General features: G+C 36.7%; 1 protein-coding gene across 1 annotated transcript in view; it reads right to left on the bottom strand.

The window, feature by feature from the left end:
- The window catches only part of SPAG6 (sperm associated antigen 6), a 58,308-nt gene that overhangs the window by 8,144 nt on the left and 34,858 nt on the right, over nt 1-15,306 (bottom strand). The window contains exons 5-9 of the mRNA XM_068987611.1: nt 14,563-14,768; nt 13,515-13,688; nt 10,218-10,370; nt 7,500-7,691; nt 521-637 (exon numbers count right to left, since the gene is read on the bottom strand). Coding sequence (XP_068843712.1) covers nt 521-637; nt 7,500-7,691; nt 10,218-10,370; nt 13,515-13,688; nt 14,563-14,768 — 842 coding nt within the window. The remainder of the gene's footprint in view (nt 1-520; nt 638-7,499; nt 7,692-10,217; nt 10,371-13,514; nt 13,689-14,562; nt 14,769-15,306) is intronic.

Here is a 15,306-nt window from a genome sequence, read left to right as displayed (position 1 = left end):
GCAGCTTCACCTTTCCACCTTACTATCTTGAGTCTGCAGTGAGCTAAGAAACGTGACAGCCATGCTGGTTAAAGAGTGGTTACCAAATAAGCCAATACATTCCAAATGATTGTCTGGAAGCATCTCCCGTAAGTGCACGGATTCCGCAAAAAATACTGCGGGGATCTTTGCAGTTGTTTCCAGCTGAGTGAGACTGAGAGTCACCAGGAAAACTACCAAAGGGTTATGAGGTTTTCACGTGTTGACTCTTTTACTCTCCAAGAACATAAAAAAGACAGGACAGAGGCTGTGAGGAAGTATGATGAAGAAGAAACTGTGAATTAGTTATGTGTGAATTTTATTAACTTATGTGAATTTTATTAACCTGTATTACCCTCCCTGTCGATATGATCAGTAAAATCAAATAGTAAAACCCTGCCCCCATCTTACAAAAGAAAACACTGACCCAACAAAAAAATGCAAGTTAATACCTCGTTTTAATTCTCTTTCCCCACTTCCAGGCTAAGAGAGCATGTCTTACCTTACTGAACTGTCCAACCACGTGCTTCAGAATATTGGGAGGAGCATCATACAGAAATGGTTCAAGAGCTGGTAAATAGGTGCATTTTTGTAAGATATTCTTTATGGCTTTCTTACTCTATTGAAATACAAAGCAAAATACACACCAAAGTAAGTAATCAATGAGAGCTTGACAAAAAGTCACATCTTGTGTTCTGGAGTTTGAAAACGAAATGAAGAACTTTATGATGAACTTGAAAGCTGTTGTTGACAAAGTCTACTAATGTGCTAGTGGAGATCACATTCACTGTAACAGACAGCCTTACCCCAATCCTAACAGTTCCAAGTTGGTGACAGACTGTCAAGTTATTAATCAAGAACTCTAATGACAGTAGGAATCCACTGAGCTTTACTATCCTTCATCAAGAAATATACTTGATTTTTGACTATAAACTTCTATATCAGGATGTATATCATTAATCATAATCAGTTGAATTATCCAGCATGAAACAAATATTAGTATATTAGTTAAGATTTTGTTTAGTTGTCAATATCTGGGCTTAAGATTATTTAACAACACTACTGAGATATAATTCACATACCATAAATTCACTCATTTTAAGTGCACGGTTCAATGGATTTTTAGTAAATTTACAGAGTTGGGCAACCATCACCACAATCTAATTTTGGAACATTTTCATCATCCCAAAAAAACCCATGCCCATTTATAGTTATTCCATATTCCCTCCTCCACTTACCCCTACCAACCCCAGACAATTACTAATCTACTTCCTGTCTCTATAAATTTTACTTTTCTGGACCATCCATATAAATGAAATCCTAATATGTTAACTTTTGGTTCTGGCCTCATTTGCTAAGTATAATGTTTTTGAGGTTCATCCATGTTATAGCACATATCAGTGCTTCACTCCTTTCATCGTCAAACAGTATCCCATTACAGGGATTTATCACATTTTGTTTATCCATTCACCAGTTGATGGACATTTGGGTTAATTCCACTTTGGGCTAATATGAATAATGCTGCTATGAAGATTCACATGCAAATTTTTTCACTTGGGAAAATACTGAAGAGTAGAGTTATTGGGTGATAATTGTAAATTTATGTTTAATATTTTGAGAAACTACCAAACTATTTTTCAACATGACTGCAACATTTTACATTCTCACCAGTAGTGCAGGAAGGTTCAATTCTCCGTAGGATAATCAACACTTGTTATTTTCTGTCTTATTAATTATAACCATTCTTGTGGGTGTGAAGTAATATCTCATTATGGTTTTGATCTGTGTTTCTCTAATGATGTTGAGAATCTTTCCATGTGCTGATTGGTCATTTGTCACTGAAATGTCTATTCATTTTTGCCCATTGCTTAGTGAGGTTATGTATCTTCTTATTACTGAGTTGTAAGAGCTCTTTATTTATTTTGAATACAAGTCCTTGCTTGAATATATGATTTGCGAGTAATTTTTCAGTCTGTGGCTTGTCTTTTCATTTTTTCAGTAATGTCTTCTGAGGCATACAAGTTTTTCATTTTGATGGAATCCAATTTATCAGTGTTTTCTTTTATTACTTGTGCTTTAAGTGTCATTTTTAAGAAATCAATGGATATTCCAAGGCTAAAAAGACTTACTCCTATGTTTTCTTCCAAGAGTTTTATAATCTTAATTCTTACATTTAGATCTATCAGTATTATTCATTTTTAGTTAATTCTAGTATATGGTATGAGATAAGGATCCAAATTAATATTTTTGTCTGAAGATATAATAATTGTCCTAGTACCATTTGCTGAAAAGATTATCTTTTAACATTAAATTGCCTTGGTACCTTTGTGAAAAATCAGTTGACGATAAAGGGTCCATTTCAGATTTTTCATTCGATTACTACATTGACATATATACAGTCTTTCTGTAAGCATCTTGTTTGTGTAGCTTTATAGTAAGTTTTGAAATTGGGCAGTGTAAGTCTTTCTTTTTCAAGATTGTTTTGGCAAGTTCAAGTCCTTTGCATTTCTATATGAATCTCAGGATCCGCTTCTCAAGTTTTTTGAGGAAAAAAGACACCTGGGATTTTGACAGGGATTGTATTGAAAATATAGATCAATTTTAACAATATTGAATTGCCATTTTAACAATATCAAACCTTCCAATCTGTGAACATGGAATGTCTCTTCATTTATTCAGATCTTCTTTAATTTTTTTCAGCAATGTTTTATAGTTTTCAGTGTACAAGTCTTACACTTCTTTTGTTAAATTTATCCCTAAATATTTTATTCTTTTGATGCTATTATAAATGAAACTATTTTCTTAATTTCATATTTGAATTACTCACTACTAGAATATGGAAATACAGTTGGTTTTTACATATTTATCTTCTACCCAGAGATTTTGTTGAACTCTTACTAGTTCTAGTATTAGTGAATGTGTTTGTGTGTATTTCTTAGGATTTTCTACATACAAGATCATGATATATGTTGGGTTTAAAATGTATAAGCCTTTAGAAAATATGACTTGTATTTGGTGACTTATGGCTGTGAGTGAAATAAAATTGTTCCTATAATTTTATTCTGTGACTTGTACAGAAATTACGTGGGGTCAACAAATCCTTTTCTTTACCTAGGTCAGAAAATCAAGTCATGTGTTACTTCAAAATCATGAATAAGAGATTATGAATTTTGCTAAATGTCACAGCATTTAGTAGTTAGTGTTTATCTTATAATGTTACATGATGATGTTAGGGAAGGAATCATGAACTATCAGTGCAGGGCAACTTGGGTTTGAGCCTGGTTTTCCTACAAACTAGTATAGCATCTAAAATTCTACATTCATTAATTTTTCTGTCATTTCTAAAAACTGACTCTAGCCACACTGATCAAAGCTCTTGTAGAAACCACAATAAGTGATTAGCAATACTACCCTTTTATCCTATTAATGATACACATAAGAATAGTAATTAGCAAAACAAAATTGTCAATTCTAGACAAACACTTGATGCCACTTTGTTTTTCACAGAAAAAGAAAGGGGTAACCAAAAATTATTCATTGTTGCTTTCATTGTTGAAAATGAACAATCTTTCTTGAAAACTGCTTAAAATGAAAAATGCTTCTTTATTCAAAAGTTAATTTTATTCTGAAAGTATTCTGACCAAAAAGCTATAGTTATTTAAATGAGGGGGTTACACAGGAATAAATCTTCTTGACTCTGTGCTAGGAAAAGTCTTCTCACATATAGCTCCAAAAGCACAGGAGCAAAAAAAAAAAGATAAACTGAATCTCATTAAAGTTTTTTAGAGACTTGTTGTAAACAATACTATCAATAACGTGATAAAACAACCCACAGAATAGGAAAAAATATTTGTAAGTCATACATCTGATAAGGACTTGTATCCAGAAGATGTAAAGAATCCTTAAATTCTCAATAATAGAAACATAAATAGCCCAATTTAAAAATGGGCCAAAGGTGTGATTAGACATTTCTCCAAAGAAGATATACAAATGGCCAATAAGCACAAGAAAAAAAATTTCAGCATCTTTAGCCATCAGGGAAATGCAAATCAAAACCACAACGAGATATGAATTCATACCCACTAGGATGGCTACAATTAAAAACAAAGACAGTAACCAGTGATGGCAATGATATTGAAAATTAGAACCCTCATACATTGCTGGTGGGAATCAAAATGGTATAACTACATTGGAAAACAGTTTGACAGTTCCTCAAAATGTTAAAAAGAGTTATCATATGACCTCGCAAGTCCATTCCTAGGTATATACCCAAGAGAAATGAAAACACACATCCACACAAAAACTTGTACCGTTATGTTCACAGTGGCATTGTTCACGATGGTCAAGGAGTAGAAACAACCCAAGGTCCAAGCAATGAATAGAAAAGCAAAATGTGGTGTATCAATATAATGGAATATTATTTGGTAATTAAAAGGAACAAAATATTGATATATGCTATAACATGGATGAACCCTGAAACTTACACTTAGTGAAAGAAGCCAGGCACAAAAGGCCACATATATTGTATGGTTCTGTTTAAATGAAATGTCCAGAAGAGGCAAATCCTCAAAGACAGATAGTAAAATAATGGTTGCCTGGGGCTAGACAGGGAGGACATGGAGTGACAGCTAATGGGAAAATAAAATGTTCTAAAATTAGACTGTGGCAATGGTAGCACCTGTGAATCTTCACTAAACCACTGAATTATATAGTTTAAAATGGGTAAATTATATGGAATACAAGTTATATTTCAATAAAGCTGCTAAAAACAAAGGGGAACAACCAAGACAATAAGAATGTAATATTTAAATAATTATGTTAGAAATAGTCTTATAACTATTTGAATAGCTTTATAACCATTCAAATACCAAACTAATTCCATCTAATACCTCTGAATCAAAACAAATGAAAATACAACTGCCTGAATATTTTCAAAATATATGTAGGTAAGATGATTATATAAAAGATACATATTTTTTTCAGTTTTCATAAGGCATTTGAAATTACACAGGTACAGGCAGACAGTAAGACTATGTGAAAATGTGCAAGAAATTCCAAGGGGCTGTTCCTGGGCTCTCCTGGATCAGAACCAATTAGAGAATGCTTACAGAAGCTTATATGTCTTTGGGACAAAAGTAACTTCAACATGGCCTTGTAATTTGAAAGCTGCTACAGAATAACAAATGAGAAACACCATTAGACAGTCCCTAAAGTGCTTGGATACTTTCCCTTTTGAGATAGTGTCAAATCAAAGGGTTTGGACTTTTACTCTAAAGCCTTTAAAACAACTGATAGAGTCCAAGAGACCTTGGAGAAGGAAAAAAAGAAAGGAATGATTAAGTCCCTACAATAAGAAAACATTTATATGGATTTAAAGCCTTGGAAAGATTGATGACAGGATAATGATTGATAAATCACTTTTAATTTAATACCCACTATATTTCCTGAAAATAAATATTGTATCAAATAAAGGTAGAAGGAACCTTCTATTAGTAAACCTTAATGTTTTAACAAAACCACCTTTGTTAAACTAATATACAGTAAAAATTACCTGACTTCAAAAAGTAATCAACTGTTTTTACTCCAATGATATTTATACAATATAGCATCATAACATTTATTAAAAATCAAGTTATATAAACTTGGTAGCATGTAAATAGTATATAGCGCTCCCTAAGAGACTATTTGTAAGGGTTTCTCAAACTATAATTACTATCTACTCTGCTATTAATTATTCATGCTGGAGCTGATGTATTCTTTTATTTCCCTGGATCACTAGAGTGAGGGTGGGGAGGACGAGAAGTGAGTAGGAGGGAGAAGGAAAGAGGAGGAAGTAGGGAAGGGGAAGGGGGAGGGAGAAAGAAAGACAATGATGATGATGGGTTTTTGAGGTAAAAAGAGAATGACATTCATAGGTTAAAATTACACATATGTAAATCATCTGTATTTAGACAAGTCAAAACTGGAAATGGAGTTGTGTTTTCTCACCAGAAAGTCAAAGAATCACAGAGTTGTTACACAGGAAAAGACCTAAGCACATTATCAACTTTACCATCTACAATGCTTTGCCAAGGAATAGACTCAACATTGGAGACAAGTAATAGATAACTACTAAATCATTGCTTTGATCTAGAAAGTCTTATAAAAATGGAAATCTTAGAAATCTTAATCTTAGAAATCAACTTCCCTCAATGAGTTTGTAGAGAAAAAATATGTAAACATAATCAAATCAACATAAATTCACTTTTGTAAAATTTATAAATCAAATAAATGACTCACTCGATAGCTTTCAGAGTCCCTCAAACTGTGCAGTTCAAATAGATTTCCTGTCCCATTATACTATCTAAAGTTGTTGTAAAATGTGTTTTCCTATTTGTTACTTTATTGTTTTCCTTCAAATTTAAGAGTAATTTAACTTACTGTTCATTTTATTTTGAATTATTGTCTTTTCTGTGTATTTCCCTCAACTCAAGTTAATTCTGAGAGCTGCTTTCAAGAAGTTAGATGTTTTCCTAATAGGGAGTATGCTGGGAAATGTTTTTCTTTCTTTAAAATTCTAAAATTATTTTTAAAACCCATCCTACTTTATATTCATGTTTAATGAGCCATTTTAGTAACATTTTTTTCAGAAATCTTCATTTTTTTAATACAACATTTAAAAATGTTTAATTTTGGGAATCTTATGGTCATTTTCCTTTCAAGGAACAAATATAAGACATAACTAAAAGATCAGACAGACTTGGAGTTAGGAAAGGTCACTCGTCACTCATGCTTCAGGAATGACTTTGGAGAGGCATTCCTTTTACATTTTTTTAGGCTCAATTTTTAATTTAAAATGGACTAAAGCTCTCTCTGGCCAATTTCACCTCCAAAGTCCTATTATTTAACTCCTATTCCATAAGAAAAGTCAATAGAAATGTAGATGGAAACAATCAGACATTTGTTTTACAAAAAACTTTGTACCCATAGAAAACTTCCTTTAAATTTTATCACTGATTTTTAGAGACAAGGGTAATTCGTTTTCAAACAGTCACCTCAATTCTTCTGATAAACTTATTTCTTGACTCAGAAAAATGATATTGTTGGACTTCCCTGGTGGTCCAGTCAGTGGTTAAGAAACTGCCCTGCAGTGCAGGAGACACAGGTTCCATCCCTGGTCCAGGAAGATAACATATACCTTGGAACAACTAAGCCCATGCACCACAACTAGCGAGCCCATCAGCTGCAGCTGCTGAAGCCCAAGTGCCCTAGAGCCCAGGCACCACAGCTGGGCTTGCCTCCGCCCGCAGCAACTAGAGAAAGTCTGAGAGCAGCAGCAGAGAGCAGCACAGACAAAAATCAGTCAGTCAATCAAGTGTACCCAAAAAAAAAAAAAAGATATTGTCCACAATAAAAATTAAAACATTTAAAATTACACATTATAAGAACGAGTTAAAAATCTAACAAATCTTCATTAAAACGGTGAAGAATTAAGCACTTACTTTCACTTGAAGATCCTCAGAACTTTCGGTTGACATGTACAAAGAGAGCAGGACAGGCAGAGTGTTTGTGACAGCGACGGCCCGTGCGTGCTCAGGAGTGTGTCTCCCAATATGTCCCAAGGCCCAGGCGGCAGCAGCCTTAATATGGTCTTCTGGTTCTTCTGACAAGCAGAGGGACAACTGGGGCACACCCTGCAGTGTGGATCAAAAGAGCAAGAGTTACGAACCTAGAGCAGGATTAAAGGGTCTTCCATGTCTCTCAGACATTAGAAGAATCATTTCAGTCTTGATCCTTTTTCTCCTTTAAACTGTTCAATAAATGAGCACTTCACAGGGGCCGTCATTTTTCAAGTCAATAAAACGACTAGAACTAATTTACCTTAATTATCTGTAACAATCCAACTAAACTAAGTCTCTCTACTAGCGTTTGCTCTCCAAACAGAGGCATTTAACCAAAAAACAGATGCCACAGGCTAGTATTTAGGCAAAGCCAGATACCACTGTGACAAATTAAAAATGCATAGGAGTTTAAAATCATTTGCTTTCCTTCTAAACTAAAAAAGTTAATTTAGAATCTTCTTAAAAATTAACTTTTCACCAAGAGATCCAAAAACAAAATACCTACTATAGACCCAAAATCAAATGAATAATATGAGCAAGAATCCTATTTAAGTAAATTTTAGGTGAAATATATTCACTAAAATCTTTCCTGAAATAATAAATTTCCATTACTTTTGGTCAACATTTACACAATAGTTTTGCCCAATTTAATCTGACTGAATGTCAAAGAAGGGATGAGTACTTTTATCACACTGATGGCATGTGCTTGTATTTTGTACTTCAATTGTAGCTAAATAAAACAGAATTAACTAAAGGGCCTCAAATGCATCACAGCTTATATACCCAAAGAAGAGTCAAACAATCAAATCAAATTATAATTCATTCTGTATAGGCATAACTTTCTAACTTGAGAGTAAACTAAATTATCTAATGCCAATACTAAATTATCACCTTAAATTCAGTACCACAAAAACCACTATCACATGGTCATCCTACCACAAGCAAAGGCCAAATGATCGTCTATAGTTTTTTTCCCTCCACCTTTGTATTTCTTTCTTTCTTTCTTTTTTTTTTTTTTTTAATTTTTTGGCCACACCACTCAGCACGTGGGATCTTAGTTCCTCGACCAGGGATCAAATCCAAATCCCCATGCACTGGAAGCAAGGAGTGTTAAACAATGGACCACCATGGAAGTCCCTAAATTTGGCTATTAAGACCAATTTCCAGAAGAGATCTGCCATATTACTTCTTTGACTTCTTTCTTACAACTAAAAATGTGTGTCAGCCCATACAAACAAAAAAAAAGGTCAGAATCTTTTCTATCTTCAGAATGAGGCAACTTTCCAGAAAGTCCATACATCTGAGACATACCAAGAATGAAGAAGCAGAAGGAAAAGAAGACAGTCCCCCAAATGATGACTTACTAGCCATGGCTGTTATGAACAGCAAATGAGACAAGAAGTGAGACAGTGCTTTGAACGTTAGGAAGTATTTTTTAGATGGGAGGTATTGTCAGTCCTGACAGTACTACACAGAACCAGAAAGAATGATGCAGTGCTGTGTGATCGGCCTCAAACTGCTGCTGCCCCCACCTTGATCTTCAATTAAATGAAAGACAACCAGGTGTGAGAGGCCAGCAGCCCCAGACCAAAGAGGGGGAGCACCTCCTGGACAGTCTGGGGCAGAAACACAGGAAGCAAAAGCAATCGAGGCTTCTTTCCTCGTCCTTCCTATGTGTGGACTTTCTGACAATCCACACAAGAACCGAGAATCAACAATTCCAATAATATCCCCATCGTGACCCTTCAGGAAGCAGCACTACTGCTCTAGTCACTATCAGAGTCTTTGGTAATAGAAGAACAAAAGGAAAAGCTCAGGATAAAGAGGGAGTGAAGTAAAGTATTATCAAGGAATAGGTAGAAAATAAAGATCTGAGGCTCCTTTTTATTCGGAGGATTAGCAAAGGATAAAAAAAAATCCACACTTCTGTTTAACATACAGCCGCGGGTTTTCCATGCCGATAAGAAACCTGCACCCTAGAGGGTTGCCAGAGACACTGGGAGCACACAGCCTTTGAAGCGTGCTTCAGGAGATCAATATTTACTCATTCAACAAATATTTTTTGAGCACCTACTACGAGCCAGGGTTATTCAATCTGGTAGGTTAATACCGAGTTGTAAACTGAGATAAGGCCAAATCCCTCGAGCAAGCAAACAGCAACACTGCTATCCGACATGTGCCCATGCACTCTGAATTGCCCACGTCTAAGAAGACAAATTATCTCCTGGAAGCTAAAGGAGAGAGAGCCTTCCATACAAGATGATACAAATGACCATTGGGTATGTTAGTTGTCTTTAATCAAAGTATGCTTTATATATTTGTAAAGCCAGTCCTTCAAGATACAAAATACACATTACTTAGATACAGATAATACTAATACTCAGAGGTGCTGACATTTGAGTAAAACTTCAAACTTCCTGCCAAGTCAACCTTACTTTAAGCATTGCTCTGGCAAACTTACTAGTAAGCCTGGAAAAAAGCTGGTAATTCTTTGTCTCTGATCAGTTATACTGTACACTCTGTGGGAGAGTATTAATCTCTGGTCTGTCTTAGAGGATCTTGCTGCAAGAATCAGGGGGAAAGGAAGCAAGGACAAACCTTGGAAATGATGACTGCCATTGCCAGGTTCTCAGAATGAGCTGCCACATAGCCGAGCAGCATGATGCCTGGCAGCCTTATGTTCCCTTTGCAGGACCCAATGCAGTCGATCACGGCAGCAACTCCCCCAGCGTTCACTATCAGCTGAGAAAGCTAAGAGAAAAGAGGGAGAGTTACATTATCATGGGCCTAAAGTATGAGATGATTTTTATTTTTTTTTAATTATTATTTTAAAAAAATATTTTGTAGAGGATATTTTGGTTTTATTATTAGCAGTATTAGTTGACTGTGCTGGGTCTTCATTGCAGCATGCAGGACCAACAGCATGTGGGATCTATTTCCCCACCAGGGACTGAACCTCTGTCCCCTGTATTGAAAGGTGGATTCTCAATCACTGGACCACGAGGGAAGTCCAGTATAAGATGACCTTTGAATATTATGTTCAGTTCGGTTCAATTCAGTTCAGTCGCTGAGTCGTGTCCGACTCTTTGCGACCCCATGAACCACAGTACGCCAGGCCTCCCTGTCCATCACCAACTCCTATAGTTCACCCAAATCCATGTCCATTGAGTCGGTGATGCCATCCAACCATCTCATCCTCTGTTGTCCCCTTGTCCTCCTGCCCTCAATCTTTCCCAGCATCAGAGTTTTTTCCAATGAGTCAGCTCTTCGCATCCAGTGGCCAAAGTATTGGAGTTTCAGCTTCAGCATCAATCCTTCCAACGAACACCCAGGACTGATCTCCTTTAAAATGGACTGGTTGGATCTCCTTGCAGTCCAAGGGACTCTCAAGAGTCTTCTCCAACACCACAGTTCAAAAGCATCAATCCTTCGGCACTCAGCTTTCTCTATAGTCCAACTCTCATATCCATATATGACCACTGGAAAAACCATAGCCTTGACTAGATGGACCTTTGTTGACATGGTGATGTCTCTGCTTTTCAATATGCTGTCTAGGTTGGTCATAACTTTCCTTCCATGGAGTAAGCGTCTTTTAATTTCATGGCTGCAGTCACCATCTGAAGTGATTTTGGAACCCAGAAAACATAAAAGTCAGCCACTGTTTCCACTGTTTCCCCATCTATTTCCCATGAAGTGATGGGACCAGATGCCATGATCTTCGTTTATTGAATGTTGAGCTTTAAGCCAACTTTTTCACTCTCCTCTTTCACTTTCATCAAGAGGCTCTTTAGTTCTTCTTCACTTTCTGCCATAAGGATGGTGTCATCTGCATATTTGAGGTTATTGATATTTCTCCCGGCAATCTTAATTCCAGCTTGTGCTTCTCCCAGACCAGCGTTTCTCATGATGTACTCTGCATATAAGTTAAACAACCGGGGTGACAATATACAGCCTTGACGTACTCATTTTCCTATTTGGAGCCAGTCTGTTGTTCCATGTCCAGTTCCAACTGTGGCTTCCTGACCTGCATACAGATTTCTCAAGAGGCAGGTCAGGTGGTTTGGTATTCCCATCTCTTTCAGAATTTTCCACAGTTTATTGTGATCCATACAGTCAAAGGCTTTGGCATAGTCAATAAAGCAGAAGTAGATGCTTTTCTGGAACTCTCTTGCTTTTTCGATGATCCAGCGGATGTTGGCAATTTGATCTCTGGTTCCTCTGCCTTTTCCAAAACCAGCTTGAATATCTGGAAGTTCACGGTTCACATATTGCTGAAGCCTGGCTTGGAGAATTTTAAGCATTACTTTACTAGCGTGTGAGATGAGTGCAATTGTGCGGTAGTTTGAGCATTCTTTGGCATTGCCTTTCTTTGGGATTGAAATGAAAACTGACCTTTTCCAGTCCTGTGGCCACTGCTGAGTTTTCCAAACTTGCTGGCATACTGAGTGCAGCACTTTCACAGCATCATCTTTCAGGATTTGAAACAGCTCAACTGGAATTCCATCACTTCCACTAGCTTTGTTCGTAGTGATGCTTTCTAAGGCCCACTTGACTTCACATTCCAGGATGTCTGATACTATCAAGTTAGCATTGCCAAATTTTAAAATTTCAGACCTAAAAACTGGTGGTTCAGTGGTAAAGAATGCACCTGCCAAGGCAGGGGACTCAGGTTCAATCCTTGGGTCAGCAAAATCCCCTGGAAAAGGAAATGGCAACCCAGTCCAGTATTTTTGCCTGGGAAATCCCATGGACAGAGGATCCTGGCAGGCTACAGTCCATGGGGTCACAAAGAGTCGGACACAACTTAAGGACTAAACAACACAATCTGAAATATCATTGCAAAGTATTATATTTATCAAAGAAATATACAAGGATAACAATCGTGCTATTTCTAATTACAGAATATGCTCACTGTGAGCCTCTCTGCTGTTCAGTTTTTCTTACATGATTTTTATCCTTATCGTAATAGATGTCAAAGTTCCTCACATAAACACTAAACCTAGGGCTAGTTCATAACTCGCTAACTGCTGAAACCGTTCCCCACCCCCTCCACACAATGCGTGAGTATGAAGCAGATTAATCACTCAATACTGAAAGATGAGGTCAAACTTGAAATATTCTAGCCTCATTATCTGTCCTTTGCTAGCAATGATCACTAGCTGTTAGCACTCCAATCTTGAAAAATCTCAAGCAGATAAAGATGTTGGGTGAAATAAAGAATAAATACTGAAGAGTTTGGTGAAATGAAATTGATTCGTGAAAATATGCACAGAAAAAGACCAACTTCAGAATCTACCCAAGTTTGCTTCGTCTCTATTTTTTTCCCATCTAAGACCCCAGAGCAGGAACCACTGTGTATGAGCAGCTGAGCAGGGAGTTGGTGATCTCTCCCAACCTAGAGGGGCACTATCTCTCACTACACCCAGATGACCTAGAGTGACAGGACAACAAAGGTCCACGGTCCCTACAACTTAGAAATGGAAAGCAGACAATGATTAATGATTAAAAATTGAGATTTCAGACTCAAACTCCATTGCTACAACCCAGTGGTTCTCAAGTGGGGGCACTTTTGTCCCTTTGGAGATAGTTGGTTATACATGGGGACATTTTTGATTGTCACAACTTAGGGGAGGGGTGCTACTAGCATCTAGTGGGCAGAGGCCAGAGATGCTGCTGAACATTCACCCTACAGTATACAGATAGCGCGCGCCCCCCCCCCCCCGCCCCACAACAAGGATCATCTCATCCAAAACGTCCATTGTGCTAAGAGTGAGAAACCCTCACAACATGTGACACCACCTGGGGCCCTGTCAACAAATTGATGTTCTGCTTAATAACTAAAACTAACAGCATGTGGTTATATTTTGAAGCTGATTTCTTTTCCCCTTGTTTTACCTCGGGTGTATGTTTTGCAATCTCTCTAATTAAAGTAGAAGCGTTTTTCTTCACGTATTCATCTTTGTCCTTCAGACAGGTAAGTACCACTGGAAAAATCTCTGCTTCGACCACCATTTCTGCCAGATCCACAGAATGTTTCGCAATCTGACTGAGAGCTGAAAGGACCTGACGCTGTTCAACAAAAACCAAACCCAAACGTTACACAGGGTCCACTGTGTAGTTCAGACGTAATTTAAACAGCTTTGTACACATTCAAATTCCTTTATAAAGAGGAAGAAATAATCAAAAATCCAACATAAGCTAAGAGTCTTGAAGTATTCACCTCCTACTCTTATACCTAAATACTCAATTTCTTAAATTTCCTAATTTCCAAGTTGAACATCTTAGTTCACACTATTGACTATTTAAATATTTACTTATTGAGGCTGGTCAAAGAATATGATCTTTGGGTGAATATTATTTCTTAATTATGCACTACTTAAATCATTAGTTTATGATAAGTACAGTAATGTAATACAAACACGATCAAGCAGAACTTTGGGCATGTGGCTGTTATCATTTTAAAGAATTTTACATTGTCTAATTAACATTGACAATCTTAAAATCTTATAGAACATAACTATTATAATATGAAAGTATAATTGGTGACTATTAACTGAAAATTAAATTTTAGAAAGCTCGAAAGACCAATATGGCTATTTTCATAGGAAACATAAATATAATAGTGGGCTAGAAAACCTTTAGGTCCCTTCTAACCCTGAGGTTTAATCGTGACATGATTCCTTACTTTAATTATTAATTCTGATGTTACTTCTAATTTTCAACATTGCATGTACTTTTCCCCAGTCACATCTTGATTGTCCAGTCCTTACAGCATAGTTTCCACATACGAAAGGACCCAAGTACGTAATATACCCAGACCTGTTTTGCATGATAATTTACTAATATCTAAAAATGCATACTATCCATCTGCACACATATCGTTTCCATTTTCTTAGATTATCGGAATCCTGGTTTGTTTGTTTCTCAACTTATTTTTAAATACCTTCAGCTTAGCGTCAGGGTTCAGGATCATCTGGGCTAAGTGAGCAATCACTCCTGCGTCCACCACTGTCTGTGCTAACTCTGGAGAATGCTTCGCGATATCACTGAGGGCTGAAACAGCAATCCTTTTCAAAGCAATTTCTGGCTCCTGGATACAGAGCACTAAAAGAGGAACAGCTCCCGCATCCACCACAGCCTGTGACAGCTCTGTGGGTCCAAGAAAAGTAATTAAGTGAGTATGGGTGACTGACCCTTGTACAAGCCACTTTTCACCCTGACAGATACAGCAAAGCGAAAAGGGGAGGGCGTACTTCACTGTCTCGACATCTGCATTTCAAATCAGCCTTCCTGGTTTCATGAACCATGTGGGCCAATCGCAAGCTGAAAAGAATACAGGTCAATAGATGGACCTCCATTTACATGAACACATTTGAGGTAGATTAGGCTGAAATGGCTTGTTATTCTTTTTTTTTTTTTAAGAGAGTAAGCAGATGTCAGCTGTTTAAGCTCTGACAATTCTGCACTTCTCAATAGGCAAGCATTTTATGCATGGTTTACAATAACAGAGAAAATTAAAGTACCAAAAATTTACCAACCACACTAATTAGGCAGTATTTTGTACTGTTTACATGAGTAAACATTAACATGAATCTCGTGCCAGTAATGTCGATTTTTTAATTCCTTTCATCTTATTGTACTTTTAAAAGATTTTTTAAAACTTTGTACACAAAAGGTGCATTTTTGC

The sequence above is a fragment of the Capricornis sumatraensis genome, chromosome 15 (assembly GCF_032405125.1).
Source record: "Capricornis sumatraensis isolate serow.1 chromosome 15, serow.2, whole genome shotgun sequence".
Classification (NCBI taxonomy): domain Eukaryota; kingdom Metazoa; phylum Chordata; class Mammalia; order Artiodactyla; family Bovidae; genus Capricornis; species Capricornis sumatraensis.
This window is presented reverse-complemented; position numbering and strand designations above follow the sequence as displayed.